Below are 17,494 nucleotides of genomic sequence, written 5' to 3'. Positions count from 1 at the left end.
CCCTATGGCGGCACCGCGCCTTCTGGCCAAACCGCACGCGACGTGGGACCCGATCACACATCACCCGTGGTCGCCGAACCCTTCTTTCCCTAAGGCAGGTTCTAATGGGAAAGGAGTTTTCATGGGACATCAAGTCGAGCAGAACGCTGTCAACCCCAGTTAACAGAGTAAGAAAGACTCACAAAGTGTTTGGAAACACAGGGCTGAGATCACCGGGCCCCCTGTCTTTTGCTAATTGAACCGACAGCTCTCAGCCGCTCAGGCTCCCCCATTGCTGAATTGTTTCATGTTTCTCTTTTGCTTCAACCTTTTGTTTTATTTTCTCTTGTGCTTCTTGGTCTTAAAGAGAAGCACGTGGAGCAACATCTGCTCTTCTCAGTTACGGATGTACTGTGGTCTGGCGGACAGCGTTGTTTTAGGGCGCATTAGGTTAAAAAAAAAAGTTTTTCTGTGGTCTGTAAAAATTCCAAAGCATGTAAGATATATGTTAAGTGATCCGGATAAATCATGTTTTCATAAGATAAAAAAGTCTACGCTGAGCTCTTAGTTTTACAAGAGTGTTGGAACTGGTAAGAATTAAGCAGCGCGTTGTGTGAAACATGGGAAGAAACCTCAGCACTGTGTAAATATTATTTTCTCCAACAGTTCCAAAACCCTCTTCTAAATGGACAGATTTGGGGGCAGGGGTAGGGGTGGCGGGGGGAGAAAGAAAAAGAAATGCATTTGCTACGTGGCTCCTCGGTCACAGCGCTGTCACCTGCCCCAGCGCCCCCACGCGCCACGCGCAGGCTCCCAGGTCTCCGCACTGCGGGCGTGCCTGAGCGCTGCCTCCCGCATTTGCCAGCTCACCTGCTGGAGGCCGGCAATTCCTTGCCAAGGTGACCTGGTCAGACCTGCCTGCCTAGGACTGAGAGACTTTCTTCTCCTACAAGCCACTCTTCAGCTTTGGTTTGGTCACGAAAGAGAAAAAGTCACGTGTTTTTCCAAGAAACAAACAAAACGCCCCCAAAGTTGCATGATGGAGCGTGTGTACGTGTGTGTGTGTGGGGGGGTTTAGCAAAACGTTACTGAGTTCTAAAACACGACCGTGGGTCTCTTGGAGAAGTCTATGAGGCAGGAAGCTTCGTGTAAAATAATAATATTCTGCAGAAGACAAGTTCTGGTTAAGAACTGATTGCTAACAAAACCTGTGACGCTACCATTTTTAAAGGTAAGCTTTGTCACTTAAACTGCTAACTGACAGATATCAGGTCATTAAATATAAACTAACAGTACAGAATAGTAATATTACTTTCCTTCCTTTAAAGAAAATAAGGATATCCTATTTGCCTTGTTCCTCACTAACATAAAAATATACAGTAACTATTATGACTTAAAAAAAAAAAAAAGGAAGGCGGGAACATTTTGGTTCGCAGGCCGGCGCTCAGTCCACTGAACCACAGCAGCCAGGGCACGGGAGAGTATTTTAACGAAGCACTTTGCTGCCATCTCCTGGTACACCGTGGACATGAGCTACCGATGTTTCCCATTCCGACAGAGGCGGCTGAGCTGCTGACACCTCACTTACCTGAGGCCGACTAAGTGAAGACGGGCAGAACATAAAAAAGAACCCCTTCTAGTCACAGGAAAGAGTAAATCTTGCCAAGACGTTCGTTTCTAATCCACACCTGACCCACTGACTGCTTCCAGACTTTGTCTTACAATGTGGCGGAGAAATTTAACGCCACCTTCTCTCATTTCTCCCACCTGCTGTCCACCGGGGCGGCTTAACATTGCCAGCCAACACTCTTACGTGCATCTTGTACTTGACTTAACAGCAAAATTAAAATTACGTTACATGACACTGCACATGAACCTGGGGTTTTCCGCTTTAGGTCTTTTTCGGGTTTTACTTACATTTTTGGTGCTACACTGTCAGAAAAAAAACAACGGTTAACATGTACAGCGATGATCTGATTTATCTCAATAAAAACTAATAAAATACAAGAGCTGAGCACACGCCGACAAACCCGCACAGACTAAAGAGCTTTAGGTAAGAACGCACGACATCTGCATAGTTACTCGAGGAACCGACAAAGGGGCGGTGTACGACAAATGAAGATGCAAGGAAAAAATGAACGTAAGCGTTATTATTAGCCAATACAATATGAAAAAGATCACGTTTGGAACAGCAAGAGAAGCTGCAAAACACCTAGATATTAATTAACTAAGAAATACAAAAGGCACCAATGAAAAAACTTCGACGTGAACTCGCTTTATCTCTGTCTGCTCAAGTCCATTAATTAGAAATGCAGCCCATCAACCTTGTTACTGTATCCACTTAGCAAGTGTTTCCCCACCAGGTACAGACCATTTAAAACAGGATGTGGGATACACAGTCTGAAGGCCCCCACTGAAATCTATGGAGACACTTGAAACTGTGTGTAAAAGCAAATAAGCATTCTCTATCACTATGGTTTCTTTTTTCCAACAGCTTTATTGATGTATGATGACAATGACCCGATTTTAAGCGTTCTGGTAGGTGAACTTTGACAAATTGTATCCGGTCCTGTACCATTTCCATCATCTCAGAAAGTTTCTGCCTGTCTCTTCACGGTCCATTCTCTACCCAGAATTCTTGGGGTCCCAGGCAGCCACCGAGGTCTTTGCCTTGCTAGAATTACATATAAATGAAACCGCAGAGTAGGTCGAGTTTGTGTTTGACTTACTTCATCACTTAGCATGATGCTTCTGGCGTTCATCCATGCTGCAATTTGTGTATCAAAAGTTCATTCCTTGATATTGTTGAGTGGTACTCATAACATGGACCTTATTTATCTACTCACCAGCAGACAGACAATGGGTTATTTCCAGTTTGAGGCTATTATGAATAAGGATGCTGGGAACAGTCAGATACACGTCTATCTGTGGATACGTGTTTCCGTCTCTCTTGGGTAAATACCTAGAAGGGCTGGCTCGTGTGTTAGATGTACACTGAAGAAACTGCCAAAATATTTCTAGTGGCTGTACAATAGAGTTCATTCCAACCCACAGTACAGGGTGGGGCGAGAGCAGGTTTATAGTTTTGAGTACACAAACAGCTTATTCTTGTTTATTAACTGCTGTATTATTTCCATATGAATTGGAAACCCTCTTTTGCCCCAACTTGTACATGTGAGTTCAAGTTGTTTTTCACTAATACCTGGCATCACTAGTCAATTTAATTTCATCTAGACAGTATAAAGTAGTAACTCACGGGAACTTAATTTTCATTTCCCTGATGATACAGGGATATTGAGCTTATTCATATACTTTATTCTGTGACATGTCTGTTGAATCATTAATTTATTTTTTATTGGGCTGTTTTCCTCACTGAGCTCACAACTCAGCTGTGTATAAATTCTGGATACAAGCCCTTTGTCAGAAACGTTTTGTAAATATTTTCTCCTAGTCTGTTGTGCCTTTTCATCTTTTTATGCAGTGTCTTTTAAAGAACAGGTTTTAATTTTGGTGAGGTCAAATATCATTTTTTTTTCTTTTATGGTCTTGTGCTATTTGTGTCCTATTTAAGAAACCTTTGCCAACACAGTGTTATACACAATGGCTCGGAGGAGGCCCCTCCCACAATCCCTCTCTCCTGATGTTCACGCCTTTATGTAACCCTCTCCCGGACCGTTGGCAGGACAGCGACGTCCCTGTGACCAACGGAATCTGACAAAGGCGACGGAACATCTGGAAAACTGCCCTGCTGCCCTGATGAAACCAGCAGCCGTGGCGAGCCAGCCCACGGGACGGAAGTCTCCGGTGGTCCCTAGGAACCACAACCTCTAGCCAGCAAGGAACTGCACTGTCAGTCCTACAGGCACCAGGAAATTAATCTGCCAAAAACTGGAGTGTGCTTAGAAGCAAATCCTTCTCCAGTCCAGCCTGAGAACAGTCTGGCCGACACCCTAAAACTGTGAGGCGCTACATGCGTGCTGTAGTGAGTCGTGTTTTTGTGTAATTTGTTACGCAGCGAGAAAAAACAAATACACGCTTCTATGTGTACCTGCGTATCTTTAGCAGTGGACTTTGTGTGTGTGAATCAGAATTGCACCTTATCTTTTTTTTCAGCCTGAAGGATTGTAGTAGTACTTCTCATAAAGCCAGTCTGAGAGCTACAAATTCTCATCATTTATCTGGGAATGGCTTTAATCCATCATCAAGTTTGAAGGACAGTTTTGCTGTATGTAAAATTTTTGGTTGACAGTTGCCTATTTTCAGCGACTCGGGTATGTCATCCCACTGCCTTCTGGCCACTGTTGTTCCTTATGGGAAAAAAAAAAACCAGCTGTCACTGAGAAACCCTTGCACGTAATCAGCCACTTTTCTAGGTGCTTTCCGGACTTTTCTCTTTCCACAGTTTGACTATTATGTATCCAGATGAGTTTATCCAACTTGGAGTTCACTGAGCTTCTGAGATACGTAGTTTAAGGCTTTTCATCAAATGTAGGAGGTTTTGGGCCATTCTTTCTTCAAATAATTTTTCTGTCCCTTCCTCTCTGTCACCTCTTTTCTGGCACTCCCATCATGCCTCACGCATGTGTCGTGTGCTCGATAGGGTCCCACTGGTCTATGTCACCCTTCATTTTTTGACACATTTTTTCCGTATGTCCCTCAGGCTAGATAATGTCTATCGAGCGATTTTCCAGGTCACTGATTCCATCTTCTGCCAGCTTGACTGTGCTAGTAACCACTCCAGAGAATTCTTCATTGTAGGTATTGTACTTTTCAACTCCAAATTCATTCTATTTGAGGAGCCAGTGCCATCGTATTCCCCTTTAATTCTTTGACCATGGTTTCCTTCGTTCTTTGAAGACGTTTAGAACTGCTGCTCCGAAGTTTTGTTCTTTTAGCCAGTGCAGGGTCTTGCCCCGGCAACATCGAAGATCACTGATCACAGACCACGACCACAACTGTACTAATGCAAAAGTGCAAACGCTTGTGACAATGACCCGAATGTGACCCAGAGACACGGAGTAAGCCAGTGTTGCTGGAAAAAGGGTGCCGACAGACTTGCTCCACGCAGGGCTGCCGTGAACCTTCAATTTGTGAACAAACGCAGTATCTGCAAAGTGTAGTAAAATGAGGTATGCCTGCATTTTTGTTTTTTTAGTGCTGGTTGCTGTAAGGATTAGAATGTACAGACAGAGTAATCTGGTCAAACACATTTCCAGGATTTTGTCCAGAGGTGCTGCCACGTGCACCTTGTGTCTGTCGGAGGTCTAAAAACCAGTTACGTGTTGGGAACCGCCCTGCCTGGTATCAGAAGCTGTAACCCCCGCCAAGGCTAAGGCTGAGGAAATGACCTTGGACCGTAAGCCAGCAAGGAGACAAAAGCTTATCTCCCTGGCAGGAGCACTGCTTCTGCTCCTTTTACTTCACCCTGCCTGGCCCCCAATGCTTGGTCGGTTAGCCAATGACAAGTAAGATTCCCCAAGGGGGGAACGACATAAGACAGGCACCATCACGTGGGAGGCCCCCAAGGAAGGACTTTGGGGGCTACAGCAAAAGGGGGTGATGGACCCTTGCCCCTTGGCTTTGACAAAGCCTGAGTCCTCAGTGTCTGCAAGAAAATCTCCTAATCTCTTGGCTGCCTTACTTCCCTTGCTCCACCTAAGCCTGAAACAATGACAGAGGGTGGTGCAGCTCTGCTGGAAAGGGCGGGTTCCCCAGGTGATCAGGCCTAAGAAAGAATATGTAAAATCCTGTGAAACCTGCTTTGTTTAGAATACTCTCAGTTGAGTGATGAGAGTCCAAGGGAGAAGTAAATTTGTTCCTCAAAGTTTTACAGCTCTTTAGCTATCTGACCCTGACTCAAAATAGGCCCTCAGAGTTCTTTGTTATCTATTGTTTGATCCTTACTTCCTAGCAACGGAGTAATGAGCTTTACCTGAATTCTTATGCAAACGAACCCAATAAAAAGCCTGCTCGGGCGGGGGAGATCGAGGCGCTCTCCCTTAGGGGCGCTCTCCCCCGGGGAGGGTGGCTATGGTGCTCCCCACTAGAGAGTGGCTATCCCGTCCCTATTTCCCCACAGGACTCGACTGTCACTGTGTATGTGTTTCTCGTGTTTCAACGAGCCATCCGCAGCGTTCCACGGTCACTGCCGGTCGGTGGCCGCGACAGTTACGCGTTGTGCTGCAAGTACTGTTGCAGAACAGAAACGCAACAGGGATAGAGGGGGAGGGTCTAGAGGGAGAGCCAGGTCTGCCGGCCTGAGCCATCAACAGAGAAGCTTGTGTGATTCTCTTGCTGGGGACGCCACAGCCACTCCCGCTTCTGGAACACAAGCAACCAGACAACCTGAAGGAGAGCTGCTTTTAGTTCAAATAACCCGGAGAGGCCTGGCTGTACACCAAGTACTGTGACAAAGGAAAAAGCACATTCACCAATCTGATCTTTCGGACCACCTGGTCTGAAACAAAACGCCGCATAATTACAACAAATCTTCACAGAGGAGAGAAAATTAAGTTGCCATGAACAAAAGCGAAGCATCAAGCATCATACACACGGGCAGACACACGTTTTAAATGAAATACGGTTTCATTTTAAGCTCCCCCTTGGGAAAAAGAGACGCGCTTCTCGTCTACTCACCTCCGTGCTCTAGAAACACGCGGACACATCTCTCCTTTCCTCTCGCCGCCGAGAAGTGGAGCAGGGTCCAGCCATTGGCATCCCGGCCATTGGGCGAGTAGCCCTGCTCTAGCATCTTCCGGACGGTGTGCACATCGCCAGCGGCCACCGCGGCCTGAATCTGCAACTCTTCCTGCAGCTCAGGGTTCCTGCGGCAATGGTGGTGTAACATCCTAGCTGAGTCCGCGTCTCACAGATGCGTCATCAGGTCACGGGGATCAGCCTTTAAGGGTGGGCAGAACACGTGACATTTAGGCTTCCTGGCTCCCGCCGACAGGGTGTCCACAAAGTATCGCGGAATTTTCCTTTTGCTAAATCACGTGCGCACCTTAATCACGATAGGGCACACTACTACGGCTAGTTGACAAGTCTCTGTTAGGAGCGGAACTTTCAGTTATTTTCCTAGGATGGTAACCAGATTTCAAAAAAGCCAGGAAGAAAGCCCCAAGTAGCTGAAACAGGACCCGTCTTCCGCAGCCTTTCGAAAACTCGGAGCAATCCCTGGCTGGCGTAGCTCAGTGGATTGAGTGTGGGCTGTGAACCGAAGTGTCGCAGGTTCGATTCCCAGTCAGGGCACATGCCTGGGTTGCAGGCCATGACCCCCAGCAACCGCACATTGATGTTTCTCTCTCTCTCCCTCCCTTCCTTCTCTAAAAGTGAAAATAAATAGAATCTTAAAAAAAAAAAAAGAAAACTCGGAGCAAACATCCTGTGAATGTTAACGGTGTGTTGTGGGGGTAGGAGGGAAGGTGACACTGGGCAGCTAGAACATGGGGGAAAACTGAGGAGTCGCACGAGTGTCTTAGGAATTCGGATCTCCCGGAAGCACTCGGAGGTCTGAGACTTTAGTTCCAGTCCATTCTGGGTTTCTCTCACCAATCAGTAAGTAAACACAAAGTATCAAATGGACAATTCACAGACTATGAAAACTAAAGACCTTTAATTATGGGATGCATTTAAAAAAAAGTGCAAAAACCTTTAGGCTGCTTTCCTAGAGTATATTAACAGTGTTTTATTTTAGCCCCAAAAGGCGGAAGGCTGAGGGGAAGGGAGTATGGGCGGGGTTAGGCAAACGAATAAAATGTAGAGAATGTATTTCCTTCCCTTTGTTTACCTGTGTCTGTTTCTATCTTCCCCATTTTGTGTTATCTGATGCAGGACTGACATTTTTTCCTATTTCGGTTTTCTAGAAGGTTTACACTCTAAGTATGCCCAGCATCAAGAGCATACAAAATATTTAAAAACTCGTACAAAAACTTTTGGAGTGCATTTTTGAGCTCTTCAAGACATACAGAAATGTAAACTAACATTATTCCAGGAAGCCATTCCATCTGGGCTAATTTTAAGGATTAGATTAGACTCATCTCCTAATTAGTAGGCTTCCATTTCTTAAAAAAAAAAAAAAAAATTATGTGGTAAAGTTCTTTAAAGACATTTTGGTCTCTTACGTAGGTTAGACATCCTGGGATAATCTTGTTACCAATAATAATTTATCCCGTCAAACTTCTCATGCAGATTGTACAGAGGCAAACTTAACCCTAACTCAGGGCACGTCGCCACAGCGTAAGACGGGAATCAAACATCGTGTGTTATTTTATACACAGCAAAGGGTCACTACAGATCCCTGAGTTTTGCTACTGAGTAATGTCATTTGAAAACATTGGGCTCCTGCCCTGGCTGGCGTAGCTCAGTGGATTGAGCACGGGCTGTGAACCAAAGTATCGCAGGTTTGATTCCCAGTCAGGGCACATGCTTGGGTTGCAGGCCATGGCCCCCAGCAACCGCACATTGATGTGCAAAATCTTAAAAAAAAAAAAAAAAAAGAAAAGAAAGAAAAGAAAACATCAGGCTTTTTCTACAAAGAGCTGTTTCCTCGGGAAAAATTAGGAAATGAGAAATTTCAACACAATTTGTTGTCTTAAAAGATATGATCCCCCCCTCATTTCTTCACTTATTTTTCTTTTTTTTTAAACTGTATCTTTTTTACTTAAAGATTTTATTTATTTATTTTTAGAAAGAGAAGGGAGGGAGAAAGAGAGCGAGAAACATCAATGTGCGGTTGCTGGGGGCCGTGGCCTGCAACCCAGGAGTATGCCCTGACCGGGAATCAAACCTGCGACGCTTTGATTCACAGCCCAATCTACTGAGCTACGCCAGCCAGGGCTTTCACTCACTTTTCAACTGACACTAAAATCAAGCCTCGTTTTAGAAATTTTAAAACCAAGAATTCTTTTCAAGCGGGTTCTCACCTATCATTTACATTTTAAGAGAAGATGCTGAAGACCATTAGAGGGAGTTAATGGAAACTACTACTCTGTGCTCAAAACCATCCTCTTTAACAGATTTTTTTAATGGAATGATTATCTTGGTACTTAAATAGGGCCACTATTTAAGAAAAGAGTTAAACAATAAAAAACAAACAAACAAAAAACCCCTGGATTTTTTTTTAGCAAGTGCTGTGTTTAGTATACATGAGCTCATGTGAAGGAGGAAAAGAAAGCTAAGTGGGTTTCCCCCCAGAACACTACAGATGACCAGTGACCGTCAGTCACTTACCTTCCGTTGGAATGTCCCTCTTCCTGATAGGTGGACTGCCTAATGACCATTGTGCACATACAGCATCGTGGGGAGAGGACTCCGAGTGTGTCCAGACGATGGCGCGGACCAGCTTTCTTAACCTAAAAACAAACAGCAGTCATGGGAACGCTCCTAAAATAAAAAATCATGGCCGCCTGCAGAGTCTACCTTTTGACAAACTTGACTTTTACCCCTTTCCGGCGCACTTACAGAGCAGAGAAAGAACTCAGATCAAGTCGTACAGAAAATGATCTCGAGACCAACAGTCATCTCCACAGTGGTATAAATACAGCGGTACCTCGGTACTTGTTGCCAGTTTGTTCTGGAACTTGTGACGAGTGCCGAAACCGATGAGTCCCGAGCAAGAGGTGCCTTTTCTTTTGCATGGTGGTGGCGTGACTCACACGAGTTCCAGCCAGTGCAAGGGGTCCCAGCAAGCGCCAAGCACGGAAACATTTTTTTCTCATCAAAATGCAATGAGTACAGGGTTTGACAAGTTCTGAGGCTGACGAGTACTGAGGTATGACTATACTTTATTTTTAGGAATTTTTTTTAACCCCTACATAGGCAGGTTAAAAATATAAAAGAATAAAGAAAACCGTAAGTGACACGGCTGGAATTGAGATGCAAACAAAGACTCTTTTTTTTTTGGTTCTATTCAGAATACATTTTCAGACTTGCTTCATTTGAATTATTTTTTTTTTCAATCCTCACCCGAGGGCATACTTACTCGTTTTAGAGAGAGGGAAAGGGAAGGGAAGAGACAGAAAGAGAAACATTAATTGGATGCCTCTCATATGTGCCCCAAGCAAGGACTGAACCCGCACCTAGGTGTGTGGCTGGACCAGGAATCGAACCTTCAACCTCTCGGTTTATGGGATGATGAGCCACCCAGCCAGGGCCCATCTGAATTCCTTTTTAACGGACACTGTCAGCCACTTGCTTTTTCTAAACAGGACCAAAATGAGAAAATGTATGCATTCAATATAGAAGGTGGCCAAAGCCAAAAACGGAATCTATGACAACGAAGAGAAGAACATGGCTTTAAATACTGGTTCTTCATTATGTCCAAAAGGACATATTGTTACTCCTTCATGCACACACCAAAGTAGGAAAAAGATCAACAACAGTCTCGCTAGCTTCCTTATCTTAAATTCTGAAAAAAGTCCCTCTATGACTAAAAAAGATCTCTCTCCATGTTAGTTAAATCCTAAGCCTGTGAATACCAGTAAGGTTGAGGACGCAGGCAAAGTGACTTCCGCACTTCAGCCCAGAAGCACTCCAGGGATTTCTCACTGGGAGAACTGCCACCCATCCCGGTGGGCTGAGTGTACTAACACCCTGTCACTTCAACAAGAAAAGGCTGGGCCACCTGGAAACAGGCACCACGGAGACAGGTGTCAGCCCTAGGTGCCGCCAGCTGCCCACCGGAATTTCCAACGGGTCCAAATTAGTACAGTCCACTCTGACCCTTCCCTTTTTCTACTCCTTATTTTTCCTTGTTAAACTTCTTCAAAGAAGACCAAAGCCTTTGCCAACATGCACTTGGCAATGATACTGGATTTAAAACTCTGTCCATTATTTTTTTTTATCTTATAATGTTTTCTGCTACCATTTATCCCCCCTCCATACCCACTTTTCCACCTCTGCCCATCCCCACCCCCCTGCAACCACCAATATAAACTCTGCCCATTATTTCTGAATTAGACATAATCAGAACGGCTCCTCCAGGGAGCTGTAAGAAATGCAGAACTCTCCTTACATAAATGCGGATTCTGAGACCAGGGCAGGAAATATACAAGAGCCTCAAGCATCTTACAGTGCCAAACAGGAAGGAAGTGCTCAAAAAACAAAGAAAGAAAGAAAGAAAACCCACAATGATGGAAGTATGTCAAAGGGACACAAAAGCCAACTAAAGAGCTCTCAATAGCCAAGACAGAACAAGTGGAACAAGATAAAGAACTATTGGATTCTAACCCAGGGCATGTAATACACAGCTGACTGAATCAACAAACAAGGCGGGGGCGGGGGGAACCTCCTGCGCAGAACTCCAAATAATTTGTGTCCATTCTCCCCGCTCAAGGAGGTGGAGCTCAACTGCCCCCCACCTAAGTATGGGCTATGCATACACTGACTTCCTTCTAAAGAGGGCAGGAGGAAAAAGAGCTAGTAACACTACTTCAGCGAGCTGATCGTGGTTAATATCATCAGTGCCAGCCATATTGTCAGTATGGCATGGCATGGCATGATGATAGGCTAGACCTCCAGTCTAGTCATGAGAAAAACACTAGACAAATTGCAACGAAGAACTAGCCATCCCATAGAATAACTGACCAATACTCCCCCAAATATCGAGGTCATCAAAATTAAACAAGTTGGGGAAACTGTCACAGCCAGGAGGAGCCTATGGGGGGGAAAGATAACCGAATGTGATGTGGGGCCCTGGGGGGGATCGTGGAACAGATCGTTTACTGGATAAAATCTATGGAAATCTAAATACGGTCTGGGTTTCAGTTCCTAATAACATTCATTACTGGTCCATTACCTGTGACAAACGTATCTATTCACGTGAGATGATAAGAGAGGAATTTGGGTGTGGGGAATGTCAGAAAACCAATGTCTCCAACGATGAGCCCCCGGTGTTTCCACAAATGAATGCCTGGTTATATCCCAGGTGAGCGCCACCTACCTTTCGGGAATGAGTGTCACTGGGTGCCTCACCTCTCTGCGTGTCCTCAGCACCTCCCGACCCCCCAGCGAAGTGGAGGTGACCCTCCAAGGCTTCCAACCCTTAAGAACCCTTGCTGCGGCTGCTGCTGTCGCTGATCATCCACTTATCACCACGTCCCCGGAGGCGGTGGGGGTGGGGTGGGTGGGCATGAGGGCGAGTGAGGTGCGGCTTGGGAACAGGAAATGGTACTCGTTTATTAGTATTATCGAGAAAAGCCTGTGTGTTAAAAAGTGAAGCGACTATGTTATTTCTCTCAACAAGAAAGACGCGCAGACAACAGTAACTTGTGGTGATCCCTCGTGGGCTACTTTGACAGACAAGAGAAGGTCCACTGAGCGCCTGACGTGAACTTGGCTGGGCCTCGGCCACTGCCGTTACCCCCGGCTAGAACTTCAACAGAGGGCACTGCACACTTACATTGAATCGTATAATCCTAGACATGTTCTATCACTTTTCTCTCTTCTGAAAATGCCGACCACTGGAAAGCACAACCGTAGTTTTAAAACCCCAAAGCGCTCTTGACGTGCCTCGGTCTTCACAGGAAAGAACCCACGGACACGCACACCATGCACACGTGACCCCCATCAGCAGCATCCCTTAAATTATGAAGGACGGTGACTTATCACCCCATGCCCTGACAGTCCAAAGCATCGGACAAGCCATTAATTTTACCTTGGTGCTATTTTAAGCGAGTTTGCATTTAATAGAGTATAGCTATCCATGTACGTATACATAAAGAAAAGAGGACTATTTCCAGAAATGAGAATGAAAAAAAACACAACCCTATGTCCTCTCAAAGAGTTACAGCTTGAAAACCTGACAGCTCACGGAAATCAGCTATAGAAGAAAAGAGTATGGCATGGGAGGTGACTTTCTAAGTAAATGCACGTGCAGGGTACGTTGTTTTATGTTAATAATGACGCAGAACGACTACAACTTTGAGGGCGCAATCTTTAGAAATCCCATTTCAGGTTTCACAGTTAGGAAAAAAAGAGAGGAAAACCATACTAACAAGGAAGACTTCAGAATTATATGCTCAATGAGCCACACTTCCTCACCGTAGCTCCTTTTTACATAAGATTTTGTTGCCCTGTGTTAATGCTACGTTTACATTTTACGAATTCACTTTTTTCTACTCTGCATGGGGTCCAAAGAGAATAATACAGGCCTCTAAGCGTTTATACTGTTGACCATATGAGAAACTAAACATTTTGGAATAAATGTTACCAATTTAATTTCCATATAGATGCCAAGTAACTTTCATGAGGTTAACACCAAAGCTTGCTTTGCATAATTTTTAAAAGTCTATATCCACAGAATGGAGTGAAGAGTAACTGTAAAACAAAATATATTTAATCCACTGAGCCACACCAGACAAAATGTATTTAAGACCTGTCTACAATTACATAACTTTCACCAAATTTGCCCACATGTCCCCAATTCCCTTTCGCATGATTAGTCATTAATGGCTTTTTGCATGTTATTTTCACTGAAACTCACACATTTTTTGATTAAGGGACACAAATTAGAAGTGTGCTTTCAGATTTCACACAAGCTAGAAACAGGGTAACAGCTTGCTACTCAAAAAAAAAAAAGAAAGAAAGAAATAAGCATTTCTTTGCAGAGTAAATCGAGATACAGGCTGGTAAGGAAATCAAATGAGCAACTTCAAGGATATTGGTTCTGAGGAAGGAAAAAACCAACTCACCAGTGGCTCTCGGTCCTAACAGGGAAGGTGGACGCAGACACACTGCAAGGCCCGAAGTAGAAGACAAGGCTGAGAAGAAGTTCTACTTATGTGATCACGAGTCTGGACCCCAGGTAAGGTAGGGGTGTGTCGTTAGGATCTCTTAGCATAGCATACTGTTCACATTCAAAACAAGTGAGGATATCCTTGTTTCCTCCCAGTTACTGGGCCTCCATGTAACACCAGCGTTTACTACCATGCGCAACTGATCTATATAACCCACAAGTTCCAGGAGAACCACCACTAATGCCCATGAAATGTGGATGAGGCAAAAGAGGCGGTTTTATAATTCACTCATCCAGACCCAAGTCAACGTTTCAATCACAAGAATGATAAATAATGAGATCTTATCAGTATTGTTTTATCAGCCCCTGACGGTATTACTATCTCAGCAGCCTCAGGTCAGAGCCCAGAAAGTCTGCAAGAAAGGAGAAGACACTTCGACTAAGGAATGCCTTCAGTGGAGAACAAAAAGAAAGGCTGAAAGTCAGGTATCAGATGCGCATAGATAAACTTCATCTGATTAGACTTTTGAAGGATAGTACGCACTTCCCTGTTACCAAAGCAGAATGGGAACAAAATAAAGAGTGTATGCGTCACAACATGAAGTAACTATGAACGGCACTGCTTTAGGTATAAAGAAAGTAAGCACTGGCCACAGCATACTCGAGATGCAGTACTGAATAACTTCAATTAAAATCAGTTATTTTCCCTATGCAGTTTTAAGTTTATATTTGGCTGTCAAATAAATCAGGTGTTGATTGATTTTTCTTTCTCCTTGTGGCTAGCCACGGAATGAACACGAAACTAAGTACCAGGCTGAAAAAAATAAACCACACAACTGGCTGTGTTGCGGAATAAGGACTCGAATTAAACATTTTAAGCGTCTGCCTTAACCTAGACCATGCTAATAGTAAGAAGAGATGCTGACAGTTTATATACAGGGTCCAGTACCAATAGCACCCCCTTTTTATTACAAAATCATAAGCGTGTCATTCTGTAACATGACAATATCACACGTCAGCACATCGCAGGACATGCTAGGTGAAATGTTCAAATTAAAACTACGTATGATTGCACCCATATTATTCCCCTACCAACCACACTCAAGCAGGCCTTACTTCTGCCGGGCCCTATATATTCCATAATCTTAGAAAAACAATGAAAAACTGAGAGGATGAGCAAACTCTCATGTAAGCAATGAGGATGAACCGGCTGAGAAAAAGAGGTGTGTGCTCTTCACGTTAGACGTTTCACTCGCCACAGACACCCCCCATCATCCCAGGTGATAACACTTCTCTGCAGTGAAAACATGCTAAAGTCTAAAGCAGAAAAATATTGAACTGAGAAGGCCTGAACAGAAAATAAGAGAATTCATCTTTACCTTCAAAACAGACTTCAAATAATTTAGCGTTTTTTAAAAGTTCTATGCACTAGGCATCTCCCTGGTGAGTCTCATACTGAAATAACAAAAACTGCCTTTAACTGCACTGGCGTTTGCCTAGCTCACGCTGACATGAAGTGTACCCTACATGCACTTACCAAGGATGCCCTAAATGTTCACCACAGAACAATCGTTGGTAGAAACGGATTCTAAGTCCCACTGTGTAGCGAATAGTCTGCCTCTGGTGTCTGGTTTCAGGTCTCAAGGATATGCAAACCCTCCGAGACCCTCAAAAGTCCCTTTAGCTCTGTCCTGACAATTAGAAGAATCAAGAAAGCCATTAATTTCCTTTTTGTGGAAGGCACAAAGTCCAGTGGAACCGAGTAAATCAAAGATTTCCGAACAACTCCTGCTATTTTAAGTACCTCAAATTCCCTAAACAGTCTGAGATATTAAAATAACTCTGAGATTACCAAGTCACTTTATATGCGTGTTATTGGACGTTAGAAAAGTCATTCACTTGGGCTAATTTCTGAACTAAATTAACTCTTACATGATTTATCCGATCACATCCCCTCCTGGGGGAATTACACAGATGTCCTAAACCTACCTTTAGTGCATTTAGTGCACTTTCAGAGGCAGCAACAAAATACAGCAGCAGAAACGGGATCACATGAATGGGAAACTTCCATTTCAATCTAACAAAGTACCTGTGAGAGCTTTGAAATGAGAAGTCTCCTTTACAAAGAGGGCAAAAAGCAAGCCCTGGATTCCAAACACACCAATACATTCCTGTGCTTTTAAATTCTTGAGTGTCAAGTGTTAACAGGATATTATGTAAAGTTTCATAAACTGCAGAAAATCTGCGGTGGAGCAAGTTACTATGTATCTTTTTAACAGTTGCAGAACCCATACACATCTGTCACACACAAACACACAAAAGCCTGAAGAACTGATTACACACTAGAGCTTCAGGGGTGAATATAGCTTCCTCCCGATTCTTCCTATTAAGGGACACAGACTCACTTTTTCCTAGGGAAAAAGTCACACTATGTTCTGAAACGTAAATTTCAAGCCATTACTGCACCTTCCTTTACCAAACGCTGGTCGGTTAGGGAACTCTCAAAAAGATTTTCCGATGGAAGTAGAAGAAAGGTGATAGAAAGGAATAAGGGGAAAACAGAAAACTGCGGTTTAATTAAAAAGCAGAGTCATTCCGAATTAACAAGCAATTAACAAGGCATTGAGAAATTCCTATGAGAGTAAGGGGAAGGGCTACCAAAAGGTCTCCAAGTCTCAGAGCAGGGTAAACGGTAGAGTTACCAGAAGAGAATGCAAAACACGGAAACAGTAGACAGAGAAAAAGGTAGGAAATAACATTTAGGGGATAGGAAAGTTGTTACAACGTTAAGAAGCAGGGCAAGAGCAAGGTTTGTTGTTTTTACTGGGAAAACAGAGGCCAGGAAAGAGCTGCACTCCCAGGTAACTAACTACCCTGAAAATAGAGAACTGCTTAATGAGATAGGGGCCAGAAACAAACAATGGGGGAGGGGAGGGCTGGCTTATTACCTTCACAGAGGATGCTAGTGAGAGGCTCTCTCTGCTACTTCGGCGGGTGGGCAGGCCGCTTCCTGCTCCTCTAGGCTCCCCTAGCCAACTCGAACCTGGAAATCAGAAACCAGTGAGAGGTGCGGCGCCCCTGGAGCGAGGAGGAGGGGGCTTTGAGGAAGAGGAGCAAAGGAAGGGAGTGATAAGGGAAGCAGGGAGATGCAGTGATTTCCCTCCCGACCGGCCGCCCTCTTCCCTTTAGGGAAGGTAACTGACTTTACCTGTCTCCTCAGCTGCTGCTTCTCTTCCTCCTTTCAGCCTCTTCCACACTCACCAACTTCTCCATTGAAGAAACACCCCAGGCAGGGCCGGACACGGGTGTTCCTGAGCCTCCTCGGTGCCTCACGGCCCCAGCTCGGCGAGCATCCACACAGCCGAGCTGACGCGGGGCGGCGGTCCTGGCCGCGGGGCAGCCTCGGGGCAGGGGTGCAGGGAGGAAGTCCCGGCTGGGGATGGCGGGGGGTGGGGGGGCGGAGAGTCCCGGTCTGAGGGCTCGGAGCAGGGGGCTGCCGCGCTCCGGGCCGGAGGCTCCCGGCTACGAGGGAAACGCGGGAGGTCTCGGGGCAGCAAGGTCCCGGGTCGCACAGGGTCCTAAGTGCCAGCCTCGGGGGCTCTAGATAGGGGGTTTTCTGGATGCACTTTGCACTGGGCCACCCCCGCCCCCTCCCTCCAGCACTTTGGGGTCACTGGGATGGGACCAAGCCTTCAGCAGCCAATCAGCGGCCGCGCCAGAGCCCGAGCCCGGAGCCGTAAACCAGGTCCGGGTGGATGGGGGTGGGGAGTGGGGGCGACT

General features: G+C 45.1%; 1 protein-coding gene across 1 annotated transcript in view; it reads right to left on the bottom strand.

Moving 5' to 3' along the window:
* The window catches only part of ASB7 (ankyrin repeat and SOCS box containing 7), a 34,721-nt gene extending 17,318 nt beyond the window's left edge, over positions 1-17,403 (bottom strand). The window contains exons 1-4 of the mRNA XM_045825062.1: positions 16,923-17,403; positions 16,663-16,757; positions 9,211-9,332; positions 6,616-6,877 (exon numbers count right to left, since the gene is read on the bottom strand). Coding sequence (XP_045681018.1) covers positions 6,616-6,826 — 211 coding nt within the window. The 5' untranslated portion in view covers positions 6,827-6,877; positions 9,211-9,332; positions 16,663-16,757; positions 16,923-17,403. The remainder of the gene's footprint in view (positions 1-6,615; positions 6,878-9,210; positions 9,333-16,662; positions 16,758-16,922) is intronic.
* Between the last annotated feature and the right edge of the window lie 91 nt (positions 17,404-17,494).

Source organism: Phyllostomus hastatus, unplaced genomic scaffold (genome assembly GCF_019186645.2).
Source record: "Phyllostomus hastatus isolate PE091 unplaced genomic scaffold, TTU_PhHast_1.1 phas_scaffold_555, whole genome shotgun sequence".
NCBI classification, from domain to species: domain Eukaryota; kingdom Metazoa; phylum Chordata; class Mammalia; order Chiroptera; family Phyllostomidae; genus Phyllostomus; species Phyllostomus hastatus.
This window is presented reverse-complemented; position numbering and strand designations above follow the sequence as displayed.